The following is a 13,323-nucleotide window of genomic DNA, read 5'->3' as shown; positions in this document are numbered from 1 at the left end:
AGGTGCTTAGACAGTCTTTGACTTTTTAAAAAAATAGTCACAGGTCTCTAAATTATTCTACCTCAAATAGACTAGAAATATATAAGCTAGAACTGCCACTGAGAGTTGGAAGTATTTCTTGGCATATAAAGAAGTTTAAGCCATGGGTTTTGGTTAACTAATTAATCAAGATAGAAATGGAGCTTTTGGGTTTTTTTTGCAACCCTTGAAAATTAAACTGATAAGAGATCAAGGCTTGAAAAATATTTCCAGTTTCTCACTGCTGCTGCTCCCAGTTTTTCCCAGTAGTTGTAGTGTTAAATTGGCAGGACTCTTGTCAGGTCACTGCAGTTGATTACCCCAGGGAAATTAAACAGTTCTGACGATTGCAGCAGGTCCCTGTTGCTTGCAAAAACTGCCAGCACCTTTGATCATACACAGGGCAACAGCTTGGAGTAGAGGGATGCAAAAATCAAAACTGAGTGTAATAGTGGATGAGAAGAAGCTGAGAGACGTGTAGAGGTTTCTTATGAAGATACAGTCGTTACGTCTGTAAAAGAAACACCTTTTTTTTTTTTAATTACCTTGTAGTCTTGTGCCTGTTTGATGGAAGCAACAACAAACAGGAGTGTTCGGGATTTCCTTAATGCAATATGTAATTTAAGAATACTGTACAAAGATAACAGGAAGTTTATCAAAACTGATTTGATTATTTTCTTTCCAGTTTGCCTGAAGATAAGCACTATCAAATATTTTTTGATAGCATAATCTCATGTTGTTGATAACAAGAAAAAAGTGGCAATTTAAGGGGTTTACGCTTTTCTTAACATCTTGAAGGGAGGAAAACCCCAAAACTAAGAAAGCATGTTACTCTTGTATTTGTTTTATACAGATGTCTCAGTTTACAAGCGAAGATGAAGCTCTGTTACAGTCTATGCTTAGACAGTTGCTGCAGAGTGTGAAGGAAAAAATCACTGGAGCCCCATCAGTAGAATGTGCAGAAGAGATTCTCTTGCATTTGGAGGAAACAGATGAGAATTTTCACAAGTAAATATATTTTTGGTGTTTTTAATATTTTGAAGGAGGTGAAATGTGTTGAACTATATTATTCCTGGGAAACCTTTACAGTGAGGAAAAGGTTCTTCACTGAGGGGGTGGTTGGTCGCTGGAACAGGTTTGCCAGGGAAGTGGTCACAGTATCAAACATGTCAGAGTTCAGGGAGCATCTGGATGATGCTTTTAGTCCTACAATTTAGTTTTAGGTAGTCCTGCGAGGAGCAGGGAGTTGGACTTGATGATCCTTATGGGTCCCTTCCAACTTGAGGTATTCTATGATTCTAACTTACATTGCTGTGTGAAGGTGTATGTATTTATATATATAGATATTCTTATTGCTAATCAACTCTCAAAAAATGCTAATTTAGAGAATAAAATTAATTTTGCCATTTCTCTGGTTGGGTTCCCCCCGCCCCCGTAGTACATTATTTTTACTGTAATAGTAACGGATGAGCTGTTCATGTGAGAGTAACTTACAAAATTACTTAACTTAGCTAAAACTCATGCCTCTGTACATGTAATACACTAAATGCACATGTGAACAGAAGCTAGAAGAAATCCTCACTGAAGGCCATCAGGCAGTGTTTTTGATAAATGCTAGACAATATAATTTAGTCTTTGCCAATATGCTAAGTTTTCAGAAGGCTACTTGGCTTCCATATTTGATTGTTCTGTCTGATTTATATTACAGAACCCTTGTATATCTTCCCAGGTAGTCGTTCTTTCAGTTTATGTTTTGAATAAAGCAGAAATCTATCCCCATCACACTTCTGTTAAATCAGACTTGATAGTGTGACCTCACTTACATGCAATCTACATTTCTGGAGCCTATGTTCCTCATTCCTTTCCATGGTATTCTAACTTGTTTATTTTTTTACTACGTTAGATTTTTAGTATGCGTTTATGGCAAGTCAAGAGAATATCGATCTGAAATGACCTTTAAGACTTTTTAATAAGGACCAGAGTTCTGTGACTTGACTTCTGAGAAAGCCAATTCCTTGCCAGTTTTTTCAGAAGTGGTGCTATCTACATTCTCTTAACATTTGGCTAGTTTTTAACATTGTTTTGTCAGTGGTAGAAGTTAGGTAAAAGTAAATAAGTGAAACAGAGCTAGGGTTTATCTAAAATTTCACTACAATTTTAAAATTTTCGTGCTTTTGTATTTTATGTATTTTTTGAAGATGCTAAAGAAATAAATTTTAGCTCAACTTTAATTTGTATTACAAATTGTATCAGGTAACACTTCTGTTGGCAGTCTTGCGAATTTTGAGCACCAGGTTACCGGGTGACAAGCATGAGAGTAAAAAAGTTAGTTATAAACATATCAAAGTTAAAAATTACATGTAATTTTGAAAGAAAAAATATTTTTATGTAAAGGAAGACATGTACAGTAAAAAACCCCAAACAACCAAAAACCTATTAGATTACAATATTTCTTCTGCTGACTTACTAGGAGAATACTCAGGATAAGGGAGTAAAGTCTACAACTGGTGGAAACAATGCATACATAGTTTTCCCCTTTAGAACAGTGAAACAATGCCATCTGTTACTTTCTGGTATGTTAAAAAATTGGTGATCCTAAAAATACTTTCTTCTCATGAGAAAAGTTTTACGTTTAATGGAAAATCAAATGTGGCTTTAAATACAGAATATGAGCATTACTCTCTGGTACTGGAATATTTTTGGAGGTATTCTAGTCTTGTTCATGCCACATGGTGGTATAGGGTGGTTTTTATGGAAGGTCAGAGAGGTCATATGTCGATTTGTTAGTGAGACCATTAAGAAACTTTCTCTTTGACCCTTAACCCGTCCATCCAGAGTGCAAGCTCCTTTATTATTAGACGTATGTGCTTTTGGATGTCCAGTATCCTAGTTCAGCTCGACATTTTGATCAGCACTGTTTCTTCCTCGTGGTTATTTTGCCTCAGTAATTTTAGTAGATTTTGAGGCCTCATCCTGTGTTCCTACTTTGGTGTAGAAAAGGCAGAAACACAAGATCCTCAGAAAGCTGATGAAAAGGAAAATGGAATCACATTCAAAATTTATGTGCAGTAGTAGAAATCAGGATTTTTAACTATATGAGTAGCATGCTTTCTGTTGTATTTTTTCCTTGAATTAAAGTCCTAGAGTTCTTTTAACATTTTTTTCCCCCTAGTGCTTCCTTTGTAAGCACAACCAGATCAGTCTGATTTGATTCTGCATGTGAAGAAGTAGATCTATCATTGCTGAAATACTTACTTGTTACAAAACATTTTTAAGGTGGAAGAATGATGCAAAAGATCAAGGCTAGGACATCAGTTGAACATAAACTTAGTCGCATGAACAATGATGTGATTGCTGTGTATTTCAGAGCAAAGCAGTCACTGCAAAAACGTATACCCTGGAAATGTTACTGTGGTAAAACAAATGGGAGAAGGTTTTATGAAAGCTTTCATTCAGTGGAGTGTCATGTGCAATTCCATTATTGCAGAAGTAAAAAGCTAGCCTTGAAGACAAGTGAAAATGCAAATAAACTTGTTTGCATCTTTCTTGAGATGTATTTCTGTTACTTTCATTGAGAACAAAAGTGATGTAGGAATGGAAGTAAGTGGGAAATGGAGGGGAGGACTGTTATACCTGATGGAACTTGAGGTAGGCAATCCAGTGAGGAACTGTGTGTTATGATACAAGACACAATTTTCTGTGCTTATATTTTTTATGTATTTGAACGTAGTCTGATTTTTTTTTTTTTTTTTAACTATCCAAGGAAGACAAAAGCTGCTGCTTGTTATAACAGTTGCTTTTATTTGCTTTTGCATTTTATGGCTTTGGACTCTGTACCTACATGGTAAACTGACTTTTTTATTTTAATTTTTCTCATTCTGTATTTATCCAAATTAGCACAAAGTAGTTGCACATCTGCATTTGATAGAATGAAAATATAATGATGCATCTACTGTTTATGTATGATTACTTTTTTACATGTTTGTTTGCTTTGTCCTTTATACAAATCATAAAACTAAGATAAAAAAGTTTATATATTCTGAGCACTACCCTTTAGGAATTACTATAGCAATACAGTGTCTGAGGACCCAGTGAAGGTCTTCTGCTTGAAATCTCCCTCTGATTGTTCTTTTGTTTAAACAAGTTTCTGTAAATATCTAATAAGAAGAGTACAAAGTGCCAATTTCCTTACATTTAGCATGTACATGTAATCACAGACAGCTAGTTTGTCCATTTGACTGAGATCTTCTGCATACTGTCATGACACACAGACTTTCATAAGCCTTAGATGTGCTCATACACGAGAATTTATAAATTCTGTTTTCTCTGCTTCTTCTCCTTTTGTATGTATAATGCATAAATAATACCAGATGAGTATACCATAAGACAGAGCTATGTTCAGGATGCTGCAAGTAATGTTTCTTTTGGAATTCTAAATTTGAGATTTCTTGATATTCTATGATTTTTGTCTACAAAACCTTAACCTTTTGTCTGAGTAGATTTTTACATTTAGAAGAAGCATGCAGGGAAATTAGATATTATTTGGTATTGTTTCTTCCTGGAATATGCTGATAGTGACCACATTGAAGAAAATCAAACTGTATTGTGGTTTTTTTACACTGCTGAAGTTTATTTCTCTGCAAGTCATAAACCCTTACCTTAAAGTAACAGATCTGTGGGGAGGGAAGATAGCTAATGTTAATATAATGTTGAACATACTTGATGGTGAGCTCAAGGAAATGTTACATTTTCATTTTGTATATTTGTTGCAGCTATGAGTTTGTGAAATACCTTAGACAATATATAAATAATACTGTGGGATCTGTGATTGAAGAAGAAACAGAAAAATATACTTCTGCTCAAAATCAGGGTGAAGTATCTGGCTATGACACACTTGTCCAACACGTTACTAAGAAGACCCGTGAATCAAAAGAGTAAGTATATAAACATAATTCACATTTGTGCTTTCTCTTGGTCTTTGTCTTCCTTTTTCCTTTCCAGAACCTGTTCTGAAAAAATAAATTCTGAACCAATGGGAACAAAGGTGATTCTTTGCTTTCAAAAATCAGTGCTAAGCAATTCAGATGTTCCCACCCTACACTGCAATTTGTCATCCTTTGTCTCATTCTGGAATTAAGATTATGAACTATTGCATAAAAAGATCGGTAGCAAATCTATGAAGTTTTTTGAGGTATCTAGGACTGGAGTTGGGCAGGGTAAGATTTTTCGAGAAGAATCACTGCTTCATGCTATTTCACTAGCTGCAAATTAAATTCAGTTGTGATATGGAAGTTCAGCTAAAGGAATAATTTGTTTTATTACAAGTTTGTACTTGTAATTTCAAATTACAGTTTGTAACTGTAAACTGTATTACAGTTTGATAATTTTCTTAGATATACATGGAGAGTCTGCATGACAATATTGTTTCAAAAAAAAATTAGAATACATGTGTATTTTTTTAAGGCGATAGATGCTTCCTTGGGATAGAATGATAGATGCTTCCTTGGGATAGAATTATAGAATAGAATCATTAAGGTTGGAAAAGACCTTTAAAAGTCTTTAAAGGATCATCATCCTTTTTAAAGTCCAACAGTCAACCTGACACCACCATGCCCACTAAACCATGTCCCAAAGCACCATGGCTACACATTTTTTGAATAATTCCAGTGATGGTGACTCCACCACTTCCCTGGGCAGCCTGTTCCAATGCTTGACAACCCTTTTGGTGAAGAAATTTTTCCTAATATCCAATCTAAACCTCCCCTGGCGCAACCTGAGGCCATTTCCTCTCGTCCTATCGCTGGTTACTTGGGAGAAGAGACCAACACCCACCTCACTACAACCTCCTTTCAAGTAGTTGTAGAGAGCGATAAGGTCTCCCCTCAGCCTTCTTTTCTCCAGGCTAAACAACCCCAGATCCCTCAGCCACTCCTCATAATACTTGTTCTCCAGACCCCTCACCAGCTCCGTTGCCCTTCTCTGGACATGCTCCAGCAACTCAGTGTCCTTCTTGTAGTGAGGGGCCCAAAACTGAACACGGTATTTGAGGTGTGGCCTCACCAACACTGAGTACAGGGGTACAATCACTTCCCTAGTTCTGCTGGCCACACTATTTCTGATACAGGCCAGGATGGTGTTGGCCTTCTTGACCACCTGGGCTGCCGGCTTATGTTCAGCTGTCTGTCAGCCAGCACCCCAAGGTCCTTTTCTGTTGGGCAGCTTTCCAGCCACTCACCAAACCTGTAGCGCTGCATGGGGTTGTTGTGACCCAAGTGCAGGACCCGGCACTTGGCCTTGTTGAACCTCATACAGTTGACCTCAAGCCATCAATCCAGCCTGTCCAGATCCCTTTGCAGAGCCCTCCTACCCTCCAGCAGATAACTGTCCCACCCAACTTGGTGTTGTCTGCAAACTTACTGAGGGAGCACTCGATCCCCTCATCCAGATCATCTATAAAGATATTGAACAAGACTGGCCCCAGAACCGAGCCCTGGGGAACACCGCTTGTAACCAGCTTTCAACTGGTTTTAGCTCTGTTCACCGCAACTCTCTGGGCTTGGATGTCCAGTCAGTTTTTTACCCAGCAAAGAGTACACCTGTCTAAGCCGTGAGCTGCCAGTTTCTCCAGGAGAATGCTGAATCTAGCCATGTGTCCTGTGACAGTAGTATATTTAGTCAGATCGGCTTTCATTGAATAGTTTAAAAATTGAAGTTTGAGCTATCTTGCTTTGTATTTTAGTGTACATGCCAAGATATTTTTGTAGTGCTGTCCATACAATGTAGATTTCATATGTGGACCAACTGTGGATAATTACCTAAGAGTTCTTGACTCAGACTGTCAGATGGCCAGAAATCAGTAGGTTAGTGTGCAAAACTGCCTATCAGCATATTACAGTGTCTGTGGTCCAAATTAATTGGCTTTGAACACCATATTTAGTAAAGAAGCCTTAAATAGAAAAACCTCTGTGAATAGCAGTTAAATTCTTCTCTTAGTTATCTCTTCCCTACTAATTTTCTTCACCTTCCCATAGACATTAAAATAACTTTACCTTGGAATACAGAGGCTGGTAGTTCCCTTACTAAATTTTCACGCTTTGGATTTTGAATTTGCATAATTGCTGTGATTCTTTAAAGCAGTGGCCAGTAATACTTATAAAATGCATTTTAATATATACAGCTGTTATTTCCAGATAATATGTAAAACTTTAAAAGTTTAATCTACGCATCACATTGTTTTTGGAATTCCAGTACAAAATCCAACTACGTCATAGTGATTAAAGCAGTTCTAAGCGTATTGTTTCTTTAATTAAAACAGACAGTATACTTTTGCCATCATAGTGAATAAGGTCCTTGCCTCTATATTTTTAATTGTCATAGAGAGCCATGATGAGGTCTTTACTGAGGTTGGACCATTACAATGTGAAAACAATGAAATTAAAGCGAGCACCTGAAATGGTAAACGTTGGAAACTGAAAACCAACCAACCCCCACAGTATTTTAGCATCAATGGTCATTTTTATGTGTTGCAGAGGAAGAAAACAAAAAAAACAATTTTTGTGTCTCTCATTTTAGCCATTAAAATGATTTTATACATTACTTCAGCTGAACTATTTTTTTCCATTCATTTTTATTTCACATAATTTTTCACATTATTTTCATCTCTCTTCATCTAGTGGAACTAGGATTTTACTGTGATGCCCTTCATTTACTATGTGTTCTCAGTAAGAAAGGAATTGAAAAGTAGTGTATTTTTCTGTTCTAGAAGATTTGATTTTATGTTTGTTTTCAGAAGGTTTCTTACCTAGAAGTACACAGAAATATGTTTTATGAACCATACTTTTATAGGGTCCTTGTCGCCTGTTTGCATGCATTCTGAACTCTGGTTGAGCCTTATTGTGTCTCACTGTGATGGTCTTGAAATCGTTTCAGGATCATTCGAGGTTCCAATTTTGTTCATTGCAATTGCACATTTTCTGTGGTAGGTAGTATGCTTAAAGGTATTTATGGAGAAAAATGTATTAAGGAATTTGACTTCTTAGTGATACATTCTGTGTTTTCATAGTACTGTCATTTATGTTAGAAAGCAGTTCTTAATCAACTACACTTGGCTTTTATTTTCACCTAGAAAATAGATGTTAGGTTGACCATTTTTCAGATTATGCTGTTGATGTCTTTTTGTTTCGAGGATCAGGCTCTTAGGGTTCTTGTGCATGTTAAAGTTGGTAGAAGAAGCTCCAATGAACTAAATATGTCTGTATCTTATATTTTTAATTTGAGAGGTAGGAGGATATTAAAGCACAATATAGTAGTTTATATAACTGGTCACTGTAAAATAAGAAATAATAGCCTTAAAGTAAAAAATAATTTGAAATAAAATAGCATTTTACAATAGGATGTTTTTCTGAAGCAGCTATTATTTTTAACTGCTTCCTTGTGGATTTTATTATTCAATTTATATGACTTAGAAAAACCCTGTTTTTGTTGAAGGAAAATTGTTTTGTGTGCATGACCTGTACTCAAGATCTTGAATCAGGATGATGTGTTCTCTTCTATTGGTTCCGCTTAAGGCTGAATTAAAACTGGATGTTGAACTTGAAGAAACATAAACAGTAACAAAGATGGGAACTGACCTATTTTCTCAGGGACAGATTCTCCCACTTGGTGGATTCACATTGTTCCTTCTTAAGAAGCTTTCAGACCAGGATTATGTTAGTGGTATTTCATTAAATGGTTTTAAAAGAGCAAAAAGGAATTTTATTATAATTGCAAAATATAGTTATCTGAAACATTTAAGGTACATAGATGTTCTGTTGCTCAGTTTGGATTTGCTTTTGTTTTTCATTAATTTTTGTAAATGCAGTGAGTTTGGGACTAAGTAACTTTATACTGTGTTTAGTTATTCATGATTTAGTGATTTTCTTAAAAAAAATCAGTGATTTTTATGCTTTTTAATATCAAAAACATATTTACTTTGAAGATACACAGAAATGATGCATGCCCTGAAGAATGTCATGATGGTTGTGGCAGAATCTTTGATTAACAAGTTTGAAGAAGACCGGATGTGTAATAAGGAGCTGGATAGTAAAACAAAGAAAGAACGTCAGAGTGGCTATTATACAGACAACTGTTCCGACAGTGACTCCTCGTTCAACCAAGTACAATGTGTTTTCTCTCTATGTTACAAAATAAGCATGGTACTACAAAATTGTTAAGTTTCTGTCAGTGGAGATTGAGAAACAGCCCTAGGAAAAGATTCGTCCTTCCTATCTTTTATATATCCCAAAACAAATTAATTACCCTTTTTTCACTCTAAAGTACTAAGCTTATACTAGCTGTCTAAACTTTAGACAGCATGCGCTAGATGAGATGAATATGATGCCCATATGCTCTAAAGTATCTGTGCAAGTAATGCATAGAAAAAGATAAAAAAATGGTGAAAGCAATACGTCATTTAACTTCTTGTGATTTTACTTTAGGAGCCAAGTAATGTGCAAATTTATTTCCAGACTACTGCACTATGCTATATTACGTACTGAATGGATTATTATAAGGGATTTTATGAAGGTACAGGAAACTTTTAAGTAAAGCAAAGCAAAATATGTAACAAGAATTTTGTTGCTGTAAATTTAATTTTGGGCAAACAGTAGGAAACATTTAGAATGTTGACTTTAATATTTAATTAGTATAAATGTTGAAGTCCTAATTATTAAAAGTAAATTAGGTATCAGAAAGACTGATGATTTTAATCTTCTGCTGTTCAGTTTAATAAAATATTCTAATGATCATTTTATAATGTATATTACAGAGTTATATGTTCATGAGTCAAGAACAATTGCAACTGCTTGTAGAAAGGCTTGACCCTATTCAGCCTAAGGAAGTAAGTGTAAAAGAAGAAATAAAATGTTAATACAAATGAATGCTTATGGCATATTGGAAAACAGACTATGTACATCGGAGTTCATATGTGCCTAAGTGGAATCTTGTCTTTATTGGTTCATATATCTTGGCTTCAGTACAGCAACTGCTCTGTAGTGCAGTATTTCATTGTTCATAACCATCTGGTTCAAAAGTTAGTGTTGCAGCAAGTATCTTTTTTTTTTTTTTTTTTTGTTAGAAGTTTGTGCTGCAGGTGGGCATTTTTAGTTTGGAAAAAGTTCTTATATGAGAAATAAAGTTATTGAAGCTTATTTTCCTGTATATGTGCCCCTTGCCCTTCTTGGTAACTTCTATATTGTCCTTTGTGTTACCCCTGTCAGAAGAGAGAGATACCTGCTGATTTGCCAACAAGATGCTGCCAATGGGATATATAAAGTCCAAGTTAGGTTTGCCTTCATGTCAGTGGCAGTATTAGAATCTCTAACCATGAATCAGCACCAGCTGCTGACATTTTTGAAGCTTGGAGAAACATTGTTTTGAGACTGCTGTCTCAGTAAGATTTGTTACTGGCAGTTTGTCAGTAACAAAGATTTGTCTGGCAGTTGATGAGAACCGGTATGAACATTGTGATCGAGTTTTCTTAGAAAAGCAGGTTAAAAAGTCTAATTGTTTATTAAATATTAAATATTGTTAAAATTTCCTGCAGTTTGTTTCAACATTATGAAATAAATTACTAGAGATTACAGTTGTCTACAAATAGAACAAAAAAAGTTATTTGAAATTATTTAGATTATAATGTTGATGAAAATTCAGCAGTAAAGCATAGTGTCTAGTAACTGCTTCCACTTTCCCTTACTGACTTTTTAGAGCGCTGCTAGGCACGTTTGTAATAGTTGGTGGTAGTTTCCTGTATTCCCTGATAAAAAAATGTTTGATTACAAGCAGAAAGTAGAACATAATCCTTGCATTCAGTATTGAAAACCTATATAAAATGGTTTTGTTGCTTCTTCAAATACATGTTTGGGGTTTTTTTCCTTAGTGATGCAGTGTTTTGTCTAAATCACTGTAAAAATATAGCAGAAGATAAGTATTCTGGAATTCCTTATCTGTTCTACAGCCAGGTTCTGTTCCTTCCTTCCTCCAAATTATATTGTAAATTATGTACTTGAGAGGTTGCTGTGAATGGGTTTGTGGTGTTTATCTTTTTGACCACTTCAGGTTCGCCAAGAAGCCTTGCAGACACTGTGCTTTGCCTCTCCCTCTGATATACTGAACTCTGAGAGTTGGTCAAATCTGCGTAAGCATCTAACTGTGTCTCTGTCAGATCCGGATGCAACATTCAGTGTAAGCTAATGTTCTGTATTTAGTTATCAGATGTGTAGTCTTAGTAAAGAGTGTGGAAGAGGAATAAGAAATTACACATGTATTATCAGTAGTCCAAGTAGTCCATAAAAATGTCTAAGACATTTTATTATTTGTGTATGTATCAGATAAACTCTTTCTGAAGTAAAAGAACTACATGATTCCAGTAGGTCTTGATTTAAAGGATTATAACAGGATTTCAATACGATTTTTAGCAACTGGAGTACTCATTTACATATCTTTTAATGGGAATGAAGAGGTTTGAATGTCTTTTGGCAAACAGACATGAAAAAAATTGACAAAACTCTTCTGTAAAACATGTGATGTTAATATTTCCTGTTTGTCAGGTATATGCTCCATGATGATGAGAAAATGATATATAGTAGTATTACACAGGCACTGATGAGGAAAAAAATTTGCTTAAAATGCTTTTAGATTATTTATTATGCCAATTAAGCCTTTTTTCTTTTTCTTTGAATTTTAAAGTGATTATCAAATAAATGTGAAAGTTGCCCCGGCTGCTGTCGTGTATTTCTCTTTCAGCTTAGGTCTACAATTTCTTCTGAAACAGTGCTAGTTACAAGTCATTGGTACATTTAATAACATAAAAACATTTATGTTAACAGCAAAGTACAGTAATATTCCCTGATCTGCTTCTTTGTGTCTCAGTGACGCTTTGCATTGGTGCTGTCAGTTAAAGTATTCAAAAAGTAGTCAAGTAAAATTTCTTTCAGACTGTAGGTTTCTGTGGTCCCAAACTATATTTTTATAAAATAAGCTTCATGTCTGTAGAGGTATCTGAGAAATATGTAATATTAAGAACAGTGCCACTACATATTGTTTATTGTGCAATAATAATACACAGTTAAATGACTAATACATTGCTTGCTTTCTCTCCTTTAGGAGAAAATTCTTAGGTTCTATGCAAAAACTTTTTCTTCTTCTCCATTTAATATGACAAGAGAAGTCTATACAAGTTTAGGTATGTGCATTTAATTACATTTAAGGCTTCATGAGTCATGTACTTCCTGAAATTGGTTAATTTTTATAATGAAGCTGTATAATAGTTTGTTTTGCCACTGTTGTCATGGGTTTTTTTCTTCTTTTTTTAGCAAGACACTTGGAGTTGTACTTTCTTTCTGGAGAGTATTCTCTTCGTATTTCAGCTGGTCTCGACGTATCTAACACAAACATAACTCGTTTACTTAAAAAGGTATAAATGAACTTTCCATTCCTTTTTTGTCATTACTGAAATATCATGCATTATTTATTTTTTAATTTTAATAATTATGTTTTCAGGTCCGCCTTTTAAATGAGTACCAAAAGGAGGCTCCCTCTTCCTGGATTCGTTATCCAGAAAAGTATGTCACCTTCAAAAGCCTTTTAATTATTTTTTACATGTAATTAGATGCATGTAATTTTAGCAAAAGGTTGACTACAGGATGCACAGATGGCTGGTCAGTGATAAGGGGGGAAATCGAAATGGAGGGTGGGAAAAGTGGAATAGGGGAGTTTCATAGGAGTAGTCATGGGTGATATTAAGCTGCTTACTTAGCTTTGAAGTGTTAGAAGTGCTTTTTAACAAAAATAATTTGGGCGTTTTACAAGGTAACAAGTGTAATATTTTAGCACTTACAAAACATGTAATCATTTAGAAGGATATATATGTATGTTAGTTTTACTCATGGTAATACAAAGAATGAACATCCTTAGAAGATCAAGTTAAAGATAATGTGGATATTTATGATTTATTTGAACAATGAGGTTTTACAAGAAATTTGTTCCTGAATGTTACTGGTGGAAAGATATAAGTGATTTTTGTTTTATGTTTTTTTTTCCCTACGTGTGTCCTAAGGTATATGGAAGAAGTAGTGGAGAGTACCTTGTCACTTTTGTCAGTAAAACACGAGCCTAATTATCCTACATCTCCAGATTTCTTGAGTCCAGTCTACTTCTTGGCTCTGCTAGATATCAAAGCAGTATGGTTTAAAAAGTGGACGGTAAGCAAAACAACCCCAATAAAACAACGCAACAACCTGTAACTTAGGTCTGACACATGTTTTGAAG

General features: G+C 35.1%; 1 protein-coding gene across 1 annotated transcript in view; it reads left to right on the top strand.

Annotated features, from left to right (window-relative positions):
• The first annotated feature begins 871 nt into the window (after positions 1-871).
• The window catches only part of TBC1D32 (TBC1 domain family, member 32), a 35,586-nt gene continuing 23,134 nt past the window's right edge, over positions 872-13,323 (top strand). The window contains exons 1-9 of the mRNA XM_010293945.1: positions 872-1,026; positions 4,791-4,952; positions 8,996-9,173; positions 9,824-9,895; positions 11,113-11,238; positions 12,160-12,238; positions 12,369-12,469; positions 12,556-12,617; positions 13,112-13,256. Of these exons, the coding sequence (XP_010292247.1) occupies positions 872-1,026; positions 4,791-4,952; positions 8,996-9,173; positions 9,824-9,895; positions 11,113-11,238; positions 12,160-12,238; positions 12,369-12,469; positions 12,556-12,617; positions 13,112-13,256 (1,080 nt within the window). The remainder of the gene's footprint in view (positions 1,027-4,790; positions 4,953-8,995; positions 9,174-9,823; positions 9,896-11,112; positions 11,239-12,159; positions 12,239-12,368; positions 12,470-12,555; positions 12,618-13,111; positions 13,257-13,323) is intronic.

Source organism: Phaethon lepturus, unplaced genomic scaffold, assembly GCF_000687285.1.
Source record: "Phaethon lepturus isolate BGI_N335 unplaced genomic scaffold, ASM68728v1 scaffold9739, whole genome shotgun sequence".
NCBI classification, from domain to species: domain Eukaryota; kingdom Metazoa; phylum Chordata; class Aves; order Phaethontiformes; family Phaethontidae; genus Phaethon; species Phaethon lepturus.
The sequence above is the reverse complement of the archived record's forward strand: the minus strand, read 5'-3'. Positions and strand labels throughout refer to the sequence as shown.